The sequence below is a fragment of the Notolepis coatsorum genome, assembly GCF_963971535.1.
Source record: "Notolepis coatsorum genome assembly, chromosome: 11".
NCBI classification, from domain to species: domain Eukaryota; kingdom Metazoa; phylum Chordata; class Actinopteri; order Aulopiformes; family Paralepididae; genus Notolepis; species Notolepis coatsorum.
This window is the reverse complement of record NC_140175.1, coordinates 130,102,290-130,118,426: the sequence shown is the minus strand read 5'-3', so window position 1 is coordinate 130,118,426 and position 16,137 is coordinate 130,102,290. Positions and strand designations below refer to the sequence as shown.

Genomic DNA, 16,137 nt, shown 5'->3' with positions numbered 1-16,137 from the left:
AATGTTACTGTCTCGGAAAAGCCTCGCATAGCGCAATGGTGGACTTTCAGGATGTAAACAAGGAAATGAGAGCTTCCGATTGGTCATTTCCTTTATTTCCCTTGAAACCAGTCACGTCACTCTACTGTGATTGGACCGTTGGCTTGAGTGCAATGTGGGACTTTTTAACGATTTATCAGCGGAGGAGAAAAAAAAGCACGACTGAGGCTGTAATCTTCACTCGCACACCGTGCGAGTAATTGACTTTTCCGGTTCGCACACACATATTTCTAGGGGCATATGCGAGCAATATGGTTGCACTGTAGAGCCCTGCCCCCCCTTCCATGCATTCATGGTGGAACATGATATTGATCATATGCATTTAGATTTTTAACTCTAGCTTGTGTATGGCCGAAACGCCATCGATTTAACGTTATTAGCTTAGCGACCCATAACTAGCTTTGCAGGAATTAGCCTAGACCATTCCGGTATAACGTTCATATTCACGACGCTATAAAATGGGAACGTATTGATGAGAATTATTTCTTTATGGCATATTGAAGGGAAGGTTTATACTGTCAATTGACAATGACGCATAGCAATAATATAAAATATAGATTTAGCTCTACAACCTCACGCATAGTGAAATCGTTGTTATGAGAAGCTGGCCTTATAGAGTGGCCGCGAAAGTGTTAAACTTGCTAAACTCTTCACTTCTCTCACGCTCTCGTATCCTCCAAACAATAACAAACCTGTGGCGCCGCCTCTCTGGGTGTGTGTCTCTAAGTGTGTGTGCGTGTGTGTCTCTGGGTGTGTGTGTGTCTCTGGGTGTGTGTCTCTGGGTGTGTGTACGTGACGTAAGTTAGGCGAGTGTCTTTTCTTCTGTGAGAGGGAGAGATGAGACAGGAAAGCGCTGCGCCAAAGTAAGTCTCATCTCGGCCTTCATTAAGTATCATTAATGAACTGTACCCGATATTTATTTAATATTGTCATATCGCCCACCCCTACTGGGAAGAAACCAAGAGTTAATGTACTATAGGCTACTCTTTTTGACATGGAGTAGGCTAATTAGCTTTAACAATACTGATTCCTGAGCCTATTTTATTCAAAATGAAGATTTGATTGATTTAATTATGTTTATAGCATCTCCTGTGCTGGCACAAGCACTACCATAGCGTGGAGTGGAGAGATGACACACTAGGGCTGGGCGATAAAACGATAACGATAATTATCACGATAAATTATTTCCTCGAAATAAACATGAAACACGGTTGCAAAGTTTCGATATATCGATTTTCCAAGCTTGGATATCAGCACACGCTAGGGCTGGGCGATATGACGATATTATATAAATATCGGGTACAGTTCATTAACGATACACTTTTTAAACGTATCGTGGATATCGTAATGTTTTGCCCAAGAGGCTTGTGTCGCGTCAATCTGGTCCACACGTTGACACTTTTGAACAGCGCCGCCCCACACACACACTACTGCATCAAAAGTTACTACTTATGATAACAAAGGCATTCGTTTTGTGGCATTAACGTTATATAGTTACACTTTCAATAACATCAGCGTATTTACATAGCAACGACCGAGGTCGACCTATATAGCAAGCATTAGTCGTTCATATCTCAGCCCGTGCTGACTCAGTTGTGCCCATTCTGCGGTCTGTTAATAAAGTTTTCAATCAGACAGATGTATGGAAAGGCTTTTATTATAACATCCGTTGCAGTAAAATCATTATGCCTCCAGTCGTTTAGTCCTTCTGCGGAGCTAAAAGCTAAACGTCGGCCGCGGCGAGCTACGGCTGCCATTGTTATTGTCATTGAGCTCTCCAATGGCGGAAGTAAAAAATTAATATGCGCTTGCCGATTGGTGCTAAGAACAGCAGGGCGGGTGCAAGCGATGTGACGTAATTGGCAGACGCGACTGTCAATCAAAATGATTCTGTTTGCCGACTGAATGAATGAGAACGTTATTAACAGATTGCAGCATGGGTACAATACAGTACAGCTCAATACAACAACAGTCAACAGCGGACTGGAGGATGCAGACCAGAGAGACTTTCGTCTTGTTTACATCAGGGTCCCCCATTTTCAATTCATCATATTTCATATCTAAATCATATAATATCTCATTGCTAAATATATGCAATATATAATCTAATAATCCAATAATCTAAATCTAATATATAATATAAAAATGCTAAATGCATGGGTATTTTATTTTGTCTTTAATGTTAGCTTGCAAACTCAAATACTGTCTTGGTAAGCCTCATAATGAATTTTGGGGAAAAAAGAAAAACATCGTGATGCGTATCGTGTATCGCCGAAAGGTCAGAAAATATCGTGATATCATATTTAGGCCATATCGCCCAGCCCTAGCACACGCACTAACAACCAATCAGTGAAGGAGATGGCGACAGCGAAGGAGACCCGTGGTGCACCTCTGGGTAGGAAACAAGGCTGGCTAGGATCATTAGCTTGCACGCCGCTATTTTATAGTTTACATGCGGAGTGGGTGTGTGGCGTGAATTCTGAGGGTAACGGTTAGTGTTACAAAGGGTCAGATTAAACCGAATATATATATTTATTACTTGAGATCCCTTGTATAATATTTGTATATCGTTTGATATCCCTTGTATATTCTTTGTATATATACACGGAATATCCCTTTACCTAGGTACAAACCAGACCATAATATTCGTTCTCCTATTAGACAGCGACCCCTAGGCGCCAACGGCCATACCCCCAATGGCAAGTTCAAAGACACCGCCAAGGCATGTCTCAACATGTCCAGGTTTGCGCAGTAATATGAGACAGAACTGAGGTTGGCACTAGATTATTCACCTTACGTATAAATACATCGCAGGTGGATACAGCAGTAGTAGTCTTATCCCAAAGTTGAAGCCTTCACCACGAGTCAACGACCAAGTGAAGTGAGCAACCTTGCGTCTAAATAGAGCACTTATAATATGTGCGAATAGGATAGCAAAAGTGTCATAGTTTAGTGAAATAACGTCAAGTTCGACCTAGTTAAGTGTGAAGGATAGTGCACAGGAGAATCTACACCGGCGAATGCAGAGCCTTTTCCGGCTGGATTATATTGCTTTGGTACCGTGGCTGCTGGAGCAGAGAACCGTCTACCCCACTATAGTGTGGGATCTACCCAGTGAGGAGCATCCATCGAGCCCGCCTCTAGGACCAGAGGCTGGCTAGCTTTCATCCATGCTGTCGAGCATACTGGATTATAGCTGCTGCTTTGTCTGCCGATCAAGGGGAGTACGTGTACCGACTCCCGTAGCTGGAGCTTCTTTATTCCTCGTTGACCCAGACTTTGCACCCGAACATTCCTCTACCCTGCCGGCTTACAACCGGAGGGAACCCCCTAGTGTCTCCAGCTGACTACGAGTGTGCCTTATGTAATTACTATGCTACAGGTGGCGTCAGTTATACCCATCTTACTATTCTCATGGACTTACGCTCTTGACCTACTTTAAGTGTTCTTCGCCTTACAAGCGCAAGTATAATTCTCAATCTGTAACCTACCGTTGCTGCTCTAATAATAATAAATACCTCTAACTAGAACTTTCTTTGTCATTGCCGTATTCTTGTGTGGGTGTTCACCAGATATATCATGTACTGTATGGCCAGTAATTAAAGTACATAACTAAGTAGTGGTTTAATGATACCATACTCTCAATACAGTCAGGGAATTGTACCCCTCAGTTACAGTTAGAGTAGTGTGGGGTATGCGGTGGACGTCGTTGCAATGTATTGGGGCGTAACTGAGTATTTTAGGGTGATAGTTAGTACATTGTCGTGGGATACACCACTTGCTCTGGCTAACTGTGTTAATTCCATTCTTATAATGCATATGATCCAGTGGCGGTAGGTTGCCCCCTGGTGGAATATAATAATCTATGCACTGGGGTCTTTACTGCGTAGAAGAAGGTGCGCGCACTGATGACGACATCAACTCGAGACAAGACATTCAGTTTTGGTGGTTTGAAATCACGCTGCATAATCGCAAGAAACATTCATTCAGACTGTGTTGGATATAACAAAATGGATTTATATGGATTATGGACTTGGACACATTCATGGAGAATTCAAGCCGGGACCACAACACTTCTAGGCTTCTAGGCCAAAGACCAGAGTTGGGATCGACACTCATGCACACACACAGAAAGGGAGAATGGCTTATGAATGAAGTTAAATCAACTATCCAGTTTGTTTTATAGTGTAACGTTTGGCTACTTGAAGGGGGGAGAGAGAGAGGGAGAGCCCCTTTACGCGAGTCGGTGAATTGCGGAGCGCTCACTGCACTCAGTTGTCTCAGAATGGATTTGGTAACTGTCATTTCTGCGTCTCCGTAGACCGTACCACGTCACCGTTTTTAAAGTCGTAGTGAAGATTGATTTATATGAAAATCGATTTATGTATAATTTAAGCAAATTCCCCGCCATTCCGCGATAATTCAGAATTCCGTGTTAACCTCTTAACACATTCGGTGCCACGCCCCTTCCGGGAAGTGCATCTGGCCTTGCCGTCCATTAACCCCATGTAAACGCTCACCTTGTTTGTAGAGCTAAACCTATATTTTATATTATAGCTATTAGGGGTGTAACTGTACACGGATACGTACTGTACCGCCTCAATATATATATATATATTTAATCTTTTAATCTTTCCCTGCTACTATCATATGTCCCAGCATGCTTCAAAACATCCACAATTATTCCAGTACCCAAGCAGTCAGTTGTCACGTGCCTGAATGATTACAGACCCGTGGCACTCACCCCCCTCCCTGCTAAATGTCTAGAGAAACTGGTCAGGAAACACATTACATCCATCATTCGGCACGGTGGTGTAGTGGTTAACACTGTCGCCTCACAGCAAGAAGGTCCAGGGTTCGATTCCCGCTTGGGGACCAGGTTTCCATGATGCCAGGTACCCAGGTGGGGTATCTCCCAGGCCTTTCTGTGTGGAGTTTGCATGTTCTCCCCGTGCTCGCAAGGGTTTCCCCCCCGATAAGATAAACCCAATGGAAAAACATGCACAACAACAGATCGCTAACGCTGTGGCGTCCTTGACGAAGACGGACAGGAGCACTTGGATTGGTCCCCTGGCGCAGCTCACGTTGACGCCTGTCTGCTCCCGGCTGCCCTTGGGGGGGAAGGACGACGGGATGGGTTAATCGCAGAGACGAATCGCATCGGCGATTCTAAAGAGACAATGCATGCGTGTGTGTTCCGGTGTGTGTGCTAAAAAAACTAACCACTGTGTGTACCGCTAAAACATTGAGTGTCGTTGCATGCCGAATAAAGACCTCCGCAACAGGTCCTGCATTATATTCCGGCCTCCTTTGACCAATACCAGTTTGCTTACAGGCAGAACAGATCAACTGAAGATGCTATAGCCATTGTGCTTCATACCGCCCTAGAACACCTAGAGAAGAAAAACACCTACGTAAGAATGCTCTTTGTCGACTATAGCTCTGCCTTCAACACCATACTCCCCCGTAAACTCATCAGTAAACTCCAAACCCTGGGTCTGTGTAATACACTGTGTAACTGGGTGCTGGACTTCCTCACAAACCGCACACAAGCCGTCAGACTGGGCAACTACACCTCGTCCACCCTGTCTCTCAGCACCGGCGCCCCGCAGGGTTGCGTACTCAGCCCACTACTGTACACCCTGCTCACACATGACTGTTCCCCCTCCTACCCCTCCAATTACATCATCAAGTTCGCAGACGATACCACAGTTGTGGGTCTCATAACAAACAACAATGAGTCTGCCTACAGGAGGGAGGTGGAGGACCTTATAGTCTGGTGTGATAATAATAACCTGGCGCTCAATATAAAGAAAACAAGAGAGATTATAGTGGATTTTAGAAGATCAAGGCCTGACCACTCCCCTCTGCTCATCAACAACGAAGTAGTGGAGAGGGTCACTGAGTTCAAGTTCCTGGGTCTCAGTGTGAGTGAGACCCTGTCTTGGAGCACCAACACCGCCTCAGTGATCGGAAAAGCTCAGCAACGCCTATACTACCTAAGGAAGCTGAACCAGGCTGGCCTGCCACGAAATCTCCTTGTCAACTTTTACCATTGTGCGGTTGAGACTGAGAGTGTGCTGACCTACGGTGTGTCTGTGTGGTTCTCCAGCTGCACAAAGGCAGAGCAAGAGGCTCTACAGAGGGTGGTGAAGGCGGCAGGCAGGATCATCGGGACTCCTCTACCAAACATCACCTCCGTCTTCACCTCCCGCTGCCTCCACCGCTCCAAATGTATCATCAAGGACCAGTCGCACCCAGCACATCACCTCTTTCAGCTCCTTCCCTCAGGGAGGAGATACCGGTCAATACATGCTAAGAGTACACGATTTAAGAACAGCTTTTTCCCCCAAGCAGTTAGACTGTTAAACACTCATTGACTGTCCCCTCACGTGCACCATGCACTTACCACTGCACTTGATAATCTCTGATTACCACCCATTATGCACTTTATTATTTAAAATATTCTGTTATGTACAGTGTTATGTGTTATGTGTTCATGTATGTATTATGTACTACGGTCTGTGGGAGCTCCCCTGAAATTTCGTTGTATACTGTGCAATGACAATTAAAAGTCTATTCTATTCTATTCTATTCTAATGTGGTCCTCCGGTACAGTACACGCTGTGCACCGAGCGATTGCAACGGTATGAAACATTTTTTTGCGGAACTTAAATCCCCCCGGCCCTAATATAACGTACACAACTAACCGGATGTTGTTTGTTCATTCCACGCAGCGCGCAGCTACACTGAACGAGAGCTGTAATTCAGCATAGCATATTAGCCTTAGTATGGCGAGTCAATACTAACTGACAAGCCAGAGCCATGTCATTGTTCAACTTTATTGCGAACTTTATCACGCATTTGAAACGGCATCACCCGAATGTGAATATCACTGGTACAAGGAAGAAACGGATCCTAGTGCAAACCCAGCTCCCCGTTGCATTCAAGCATCTCGCTATTAATTCAGACCGGGCCAACGCAATAACAAACGCCATTTATGTGTTTTTATAGCAGCAGATCTGCGACCGTACTCCGTTGTCGAGAACACTGGGTTTAAGCACATGTTAAAAGTAATATAGCCCCGCTACCTAGCACTATGAATTGAAAATGGGGGACCCTGATGTAAACAAGACAAACGTCTTTCTCTGGTCTGCATCCCCTTAACAATTGTGTGTATTGAGCCGTACTGTATTGTACCCATTCTGCAATCTGTTAATAAAGTTTTCATTCATTCATTCATTCCCTCGTCTGTATTTCAGCCAGCAAGTCATACCACCAGCTCTATAAACTAGCCCCTTTCATGGCTGTGATGCAAGCCCTGCCCTTGTATTCAAGCATCACAGTCATGAAAGGGGTTATGTATAAACAAGCACACGCTACAGTTGTCCACGACTTATCCTCCAAGGCATCTGTCTGCTATATAATAATCTTCATATTTACTTAAGTGTTATCAGTAGGTTACAGCAGTAAGCATTAGTTTGCTCAGTCAATTATGGCCAATTTGTTTTATATTGTTTAATACAGTTAAATAAATAGATAAATGAAAAGCATTAGTTTGTTCAGTCAATTATGGCCAATTTGTTTTATATTGTTTAATACAGTTAAATAAATAGATAAATGAAAAGCATTTTTTTTTGTATCCCCCCCCCCCCCCCCCCCCCCCCCCCCCCCACTGTACCGAAAAAACTGACTTCAAAACCGAGGTACGTACCGAACCGTGGATTTTGTGTACCGTTACACCCCTAATAGCTATGGATCTAATAACACCGCAGATTGTCAGTGAGTTGCTTCTGGTCAACGTGCAAAAAACAGATTATTTTTTCATCCGTACATTTCCCCTTTATACCGTTTTGAATATGAATATAGTTTGGGTTAGGCTTCTGACTAATTTCAGGAAAAATACACAAATAGCGTTTTAGTGGAATCCACTTATCACGTTGATTATCGAATTTTCCTGAAATAATCGCTAGATTATCATTGTCTCCTCATGCATACATGAAATGGGCCCTGGGAGAAAATAATATCAGATCAGCACAAGATTGGATATATAGTCCTTACCTGGTCTCTGATGTAATGAAAACAAAATAATGCAATTATCTGATCGCCATTCCAGTTATCCACAGCGATCCTGTCTCGGATGTTATTGGGCATTGCACATGAATGGGCGGGTGGGGCCAGTTGTCCAAGCCATCCCTACAAGCGCATGTTTTGCCGGAGTGTTTAGGACCCGCCCCCACGCCGCAGCTCGGTAGAGAAAAGAAACTACACATTCAGTACAGCATGCACAAGGTGCCCCGCTGAATTATGAATGGCAATAGCGAATAAAAGAAATACAGTGAGAAAAACATAGTTCTACGTTAACGGCACCCAAAGGGTTAAGCCCGGAGCCCTATTTTCTGAAATTCCGCCTATAATACATACCTAAAGTAAATGGAACATTGCTCCACTTCTACAAGGTCCATTTACATATTCTTGGTATCTAGGGACATATATGGACCTCAGTGAATGTATTCCCAGATTGTTGTGTCTACATTATTAGGCTTGCTTAAATTGTGATGAAACAAAGGAGAATTATGATTTGTCTTTGCATCTTTGACGGTGAATAACACCATGCTAAAAATGACCAGACATAAAAAACTGCCACTGAGCTCGTTCAGTACCTTCTTGAGATCGCATGTACAAAAACTCAAAGGGAAGACGATTAAACGGAAGCTTTTGTAGATACAGTACTGAATTATGCCATCCGGACCCATGCAATTTGAAATATTATTATAGAATATGAGGCCTATAAATTACCTTATTATAGGTTATAGCCAACTTGCACATCTATGGATCGGGCCAAATCTACTCTTTCCAATGGCAGAGTTCAATTTGTATTTAGTATCGCCAGGCGTGCATGAAGAACGGAGAATGAAATCTACTGTAAATACAGTCAGCTTTTTATTTTTGCGACAGGTCCGCCATTTTGAATCTGTTTGCAATGCCGATTGTTGCTAAATGTTCACAGAAGGTAGACACACCAACTGCGCTCGAAACTATGCCAATAACGTTCAGTTTTGTGGTATATAATCCAGAGAAATAAGAGAAATAAAAAATTATAATCAGGAAGTCATTTGATTCCTGAAAGCTGGAGAACCCTAGGAGATGTAGTTTTTCGAAATTTCATTTTTATCGTTTTCTGCAGCTTTCTCCAGAACTTGATTTATAGCTCCAAATGCATTATATTGATGATGAAATACAGTTTGATAGCAATCGGCGCGAGATAAAAAATGTCAACTGGACGTGGTTCTAGAAGTTACTACGTATCATCTGATGTTGACCGGATGGGCGAGGGGGCGTTTATAATTCCGTGGGCAACGTTATACCATTCATCTAGTGTGGGTCATATGTTCCTCAGATCAGTTAGTATAGAAGACGTTAGAAAATAACGTTGAAACTCACCGTGGCTTCCTCGCGCCGCTGGCAGATGAGCGTGGAACAGAATTTTTTCTATTATGGGATGGAGAAATGCCCGATCCATTTCCAGGTTGTATAATAGTATATACGTCCAAATCATGTTGTTTTTTTGAGTTATTTGCACCGATCGATGTTCACTGTGTAAAGATGGAGTCTCTCTAACGATAGTGAGTGCCCGGACCACATATGGATGAGCACGTCCGGTTCAAAGTATCATTTCTGGTTGGCGATCTGCCGATCGGCCACCAGATGGCGCTCTTGAACCGCTAGAGAGTTGAGTGGAGCTTTGCAGTGTGTCTCAGGGCTGCGGAGGGGAAATATGATTTCGATCACAGATTTTTGAAATATTGATATCAAAGACGAGTTACGGCGTCTTCGGCAGAATGAGCATGGCTAGGAATGACGTGTAAACCCGTCATCGGCGATCATAGTGTTAATACCACTTTAACCTATTGGTAAACAAACGTATTGCTGAAAATATACACTATGACTGCTGTTGTGACATGGTTAGGGTGTTTACTGTTGGATACATTTGGGGGGAAAAAACTAACATTATGTCATACAGTCTCTAGACAGATTGATTGATTGGTACCGGACCGCACAGGTGGAAGAGGTTAATATCTTATTTCCGCGAATCCGCAATTGCGGATTCCATAGGGCCCTACTCTGACCTCATCTGGTCTTGAATTGGTACTCGGTAGTACCGACGTAATTCGGTCTGTAACCCTTAAAAGTACCAGGTTCAGTACCGATCCCTAGTAGGAATCCTCCACACTATCCGCTGCATCCGCATTTACAGACATAGACTTCATGGCTCATCTCCTACTCTGGGTATTCAGTAGGTGGTGTCGAAGAGGCAACTACCATGTGACCTAAGGATACTAGTAAAACATTTTGAAATATTGAATTGCAAATAGAATCGATTGTTGTTTTTCTGGTAAAATAATCGTTTAGATGAATCAATAACAAAATAATCTTTAGTTGCATCCCTAGTGTCGGTGCCATGTACAGGAGTTCAGTCGTAGGTGAAGAGGTATTCAGCATAGGTTCTGACATACGTTTCTTCCAAATAAAAGGAGAAAAGACAAAGTGCCTTAATTTTTATTTAGTTTACACTCAGAATTATTAAAAAGTAGTCATGGATTATGTGGTTATTTTGTAGACAAATGTTTCATCCAATTTACAGAAATTGTACTATATCGTGAGATATATCGTTACAGATATATGACATTTCCCATAGCGTGATATAACATACAATACATAATAAATGTATTCATGATCATCATGCAACATAAAACAATTGTAGGAACGGTTTGGGAGAAGGAGGGGTTTTAGGTTGCGAGTTGCGAGTTCCAAAAATCTTTACTTAAAGTTTAAAGCTCAATATATCAAAACGTGGCACTTTACAGTGAACAGGAGGTATTTGTATTAAAAACAATAGATTGTTTTTCATTTAAATGTCGAACAGCTCAAAAATAAAAATGTCAAATGATATTTCCGTTGCCTTTTTTGAGTTGATCTAAATGTTACTGATTGTGTTAAATGGGCATATAATATCGTCTCATATCGATTGCAGGCACCTAAATCGTATCGTATCGTGGCAGACGTTGTGATATCTGCAAATATCGTATCGTTGTCCAAAGAATCGTATCGTATCGTGATGAGACTGGTGATTCCCACCCATAGTGTGATATAAGGTTTGATCCATAAGGTGACACTTAAATCTGTCATAACCTGACACTAAAGGGGCTTTAGTCCCGGACTAAATTTAAACTAACCTTAACCATAGCCATGATGTAACCACTCCTTCTCCAGAAACTGTTGACTAACTGGTGCTTTAAACAAAGTGGTTTAAGTCTAGAACTGTAGACGACTCTGGACTACACTGTTCTTAACCTGTTAAGCCCTATTTTCTGAAAATCCACCTAAAAATACATACCTAAGTAAATGGAAGATTGCTCCACTTCTACAAGGCCCATTTGCATGTTCTTCTAGGGACATCTATGGATCTCAGGGAATGTATTCCCAGTGTCAGAAATATTGTGTCTGTTACTAGTAGGGATGCACCAATATGAAAATTGGCCACCGATACCGATTGTTCAACTAACACAATCGGCCGATACCGATACCGATATTTGTGGCAAAAAATAAGTATTTGTAATTTTTTTTAATATTTTTCTTTTTAATTTATATATTTTTTTTAATGAAACTACTGTATATTTGTATGTTTGTATTTGTAGGCCTCTTTACTTACTTAAAAAAAGGAAACATCAAGAAATATGTTTATGGTATTAATTATTAATTCCACCATGCCATGTAGCACTATCCCTCTCCCAGTATGGCCTGGCGGCTTGCAGATGGATACTATTCTCTCAACCAGCGCTCTCAACCAATGCAATAGAACCATTTTGATTGACAGTCGATTCGGCCAATTACGTCACACCGCTAGCACCGACCTCCTGCTGTTCTTACCACCAATCGGCAAGCGTTTATTCATTTTCTACTTCCGGGCATGCCGCCATTGATCTGCTTGCGAGAACCACAACAAGCTTACCGTAGCTAATACGTTAGCTGCCCGCCGACCAGCGCTCCACAGGATGACCAAACGAGACACAATGATTTTACTGCAACAAATGTTATAATAAAACAAAGCCTTTCTATAAATTTGTCTGGTTGAAAACTTTATTAACAGATTGCAGAATGGGTAGTTGGGTACGGAATGAGCAACAGAATGGAACTGAGCTATGAACTAAGCTTACTTGCTATCTTCGGGTAAATAATATGCTGATGTTATTGAACGTGTAACACTAACTATATAACGTTAATGCCACAAAACGAATGTTTGTGTCATTTTAACAGCAGATACTTTCTTAAATGCCATCTTCCCGAGAGAGGTGTTGACGGGGAGCTGTGATGGGTTCGCTTGGTTGTGTTATTAATAGCATTGAACAGCTAACCGAAAGCTAGCGTTAACTAACGTTAAAGGTTTAGCCATAATGTTACCTTGGCTAAAGTTGGGGCTATTCATAATCCAGCAATAATGGCTGCAGACCTGCAAGCAAAGTACAGCAAGTTGGCAAAGGAGTATTCCAACGTAAATCACATTTTCACCAGTAACGTTAGTCTTCCATCTCCCGGTAGCTTATGCTAGCTAACCTAGCTCATGTTAACGTCGTCACTGAGCGACCACCTCACGTACACAATTAATGACATGTTGCGGACAGCCATATCGGTGACAATGTTTAGCTTTTAGTGCCAAATGATAAGAGTCTGAAGCGGAGTCTCAAAAGAGAATGTTGAATATTTAGTAGTAACTTTGATGCAGTAGCTTGTGTGTGGGGGACTGGGGGCGCCGTTGTGCAGGACGCGACTGAATTTATCGGCTACTGCCATCGGCACATTCGAGCTTATATGCCGATTGCAGTCAACAAGGCACTTATCGGCCGATACCGATACCCGACCGATACATCGGTGCACCCCTAGTTACTAGGCTTGAGTAAATTGTGATGAAACAAAGGAGAATATAAATTATGATTTTTCTTTGCGTCTTTGACAGTGAATAACACTATGCTAAAAATTACCAGACATGAAAAACTGCCACTGAGCTCGTTCAGCACCTTTTTGAGATCACGTGTACAAAAAATCATAAGGAAATTAATAAAGGGAATATGATTAAACAGAAGGTTTTGTAGATACAGTACTGAATTCTGCCATCCGGACACATGCAATTTGAAATATTATTATAGAATATAGAATATCAGGCCTATAAATTACCTTATTATAGCCAACTTGCACATCTATGGATCGGGCCAAATCTACTCTTTCCAATGCCAGAGTTAAATTTGGATTTAGTATCACCAGGCGTCCAGGAAGAACCGAGAATGAAATCTACTGTATGTACAGTTCCATTCTTATAATGGATATGGCTCCGCCATTTTGGATCGGATGACAACAGGGATTGTTGCTAAACGTTCACAGAAGGTAGACACTAACTGCGCTCCAATCTATGCCAGTAACGTTCAGTCCTGTGATGGAGAATCCAGGGAAATAAGAGAAATTAAAAGAATGCATACATAAGTAATTTGCTTGCAGGAAGCTGGAATCGGCTGGGAAAAGGTAGTTTTAGCTCATTCAAAATGGCGGATATTCGCTAAATTATAAACGCATTCCATAAACTAAAATCTCACTAACACTTTGGTAAACAAACGTATTGTTGAAAATATACACTGACTGCTGTTTTGACAGGATTATGGTCTTTACTCTTGAATACATTTGAAAGGAAAAATGGCAACATTGTGTCATACAGTCTAGAGATTGATTTTTGACGTTATGTCATTTTGGGACCGGTACCGGACCCGTCTGGCTTAAGAGGTTAAACTATAAAACCCAGCTACGTACCATTATAAACCTCTTACATGGAAATTAAAGCTGGATAAAATCACCAAATCTCTTCTTCCTCTGACACTCTTCTCCATCCAGAGAGCTGTCCTGTCAGGCCTGGGAAGAAACCAAGAGGCTTGGATGGAAGAAAAGGTCTCTGCTGTGACCAGTGTGGAAAAAGCTTCAGTTCAAAGATTAATCTCGATAACCACCAGAGAATTCACACAGGAGAAAAGCCCTACTCCTGTGACCAGTGTGGGAAGAGCTTTAGTCAACCGGGTAGTCTGAAATCACACCAGAGAATTCACACAGGAGAAAAGCCCCACTCCTGTGACCAGTGTGGAGAGAGCTTTAGTCTTCAACATCATCTGAGATCACACCAGAGAATTCACACAGGAGAAAAGCCCTACTCCTGTGACCAGTGTGGGAAGAGCTTTAGTCTTCAACAGCATGTGAAATCACACCAGGTAATTCACACAGGAGAGAATCCCTACTCCTGTGACCAGTGTGAGAAGAGCTTTAATCATCGGAGTAATCTGAAAAGACACCAGATAATTCACACAGGATGGAAGCCCTACTTTTGTGACCAGTGTGAGAAGAGCTTTACTCGACTGTCTAGTCTGAAAACGCACCAGATAATTCACACAGGATGGAAGCCCTACTTTTGTGACCAGTGTGAGAAGAGCTTTAGTCTTCAACAACATCTGAGATCACACCAGAGAATTCACACAGGAGAGAAGCCCTACTCCTGTGACCAGTGTGAGACGAGCTTTAGTCAACTGTCTACTCTGAAAACACACCAGAGAATTCACACAGGCGAGAAGCCCTACTCATGTGACCAGTGTGAGAAGAGCTTTAATCATCTGAGTAATCTGAAAAAACACCAGAGAATTCACACATGATGGAAGCCCTACTTTTGTGACCAGTGTGAGAAGAGCTTTAGTCGACTGTCTAGTCTGAAAACACACCAGATAATTCACACAGGAGAGAAGCCACATCATTGTGGTTTGTGTGAGAATTTGAGAATAAAGAGATAAAACTTCATTCAAAAGAAAAATATTCGAAACACGGGTCTCTTGTCCATTGACGGATACACAATGGATATATCCCGTCTGGCATAGTGGTGTAATGGTTAGTGCTCTCTCCTGTCAACCGGACGACCCTAGTTCGAATCCCCGCGTTTCCAATATAATTTTTTTGGAATATAATATTAATGAATATACGCAAAAGTAGCCTAGTTTTAAGTTAAAATATTATAAATCTACATGCATTGAGGATGTCATTCTTTATATAGCTCTCAACGTGCACCAAATTGAAGTATTTACATTGCAAGAAGGAAAAAAAAACATAGAAATAGGGGGGATTCGAACGCGGGTCGTCCGTGTGAAAGCCATAAAGACCAACCGTCACACCACGGTGCCAGATGAATAAAACATTCACCATACATCCATCAATGGATAAGAGAGCCGTATCCTTATTCTGAAAGATTTGAACTAATTATTTTCGCTAGCAAGATCTCATTTGATTATTCAAAGAAATATAATCTGATTGATTGGGGTAATGAGGGACTTAAAATTAGCCTATAGATTATGCATTTAATTTGTCGGCGAGGCTATTGTGAGCCGTACTGCATTGTACCCATTCTGCGATCTGTTAATAAAGTTTTAAATCAATCAATCAATCAATGCCGTTAGAAAATCAGGATTTCTGCTATCTACACTTGCTGTCTTTTCAGCTGAGGCGGGCGCGCGCAATTATCCTGAGTCTCAAGTCTGGTTCAAATGAACAGGAAAAGCCTGGATTCAAACATCGGGTTAATTGAATCTGGATAATGGGACTCTTGATCGATTTAGTTGAACCAGGTACGGGGAATAGGGCCCTGGTGTTGACTTCTATATTTTTATGTGGACACTAGTGATGTATTGAACTAATGTCACACATATTGTCAACATTCCTAGTAGGACATGTTTTTTACTTTCACAAGAATAAGTGTTTATTTTAGAGTAATGTTCCATGTATTGTCTTCATTGGTATTCTATTAAAGACAGTAGTGACTTTAAGTAGCCTTTTACACTTAGTTGTCTGTTTTTACTTTTACTGGATTGTGTATTGCATGGAATGTTGTTGTTGCCGTGCTGTCATTGAGATGTTTTGTTTTTGTTTGTTGTTTTTGTTACTCGTGAAGCTACTAATATGAATTGCCCCACGCGGGATCAATAAAGTTGTCTGAATCTGAATGGATGTTTATTTATATGAATT

General features: G+C 41.9%; 1 protein-coding gene across 1 annotated transcript in view; it reads left to right on the top strand.

The window, feature by feature from the left end:
* The window catches only part of LOC311236869 (uncharacterized protein), a gene marked incomplete at its 5' end in the record, with an annotated part of 43,553 nt that extends 28,356 nt beyond the window's left edge, over window positions 1–15,197 (top strand). The window contains one exon of the mRNA XM_084324658.1: window positions 13,978–15,197. Within this exon, the coding sequence (XP_084180784.1) occupies window positions 13,978–14,780 (803 nt within the window). The 3' untranslated portion in view covers window positions 14,781–15,197. The remainder of the gene's footprint in view (window positions 1–13,977) is intronic.
* Between the last annotated feature and the right edge of the window lie 940 nt (window positions 15,198–16,137).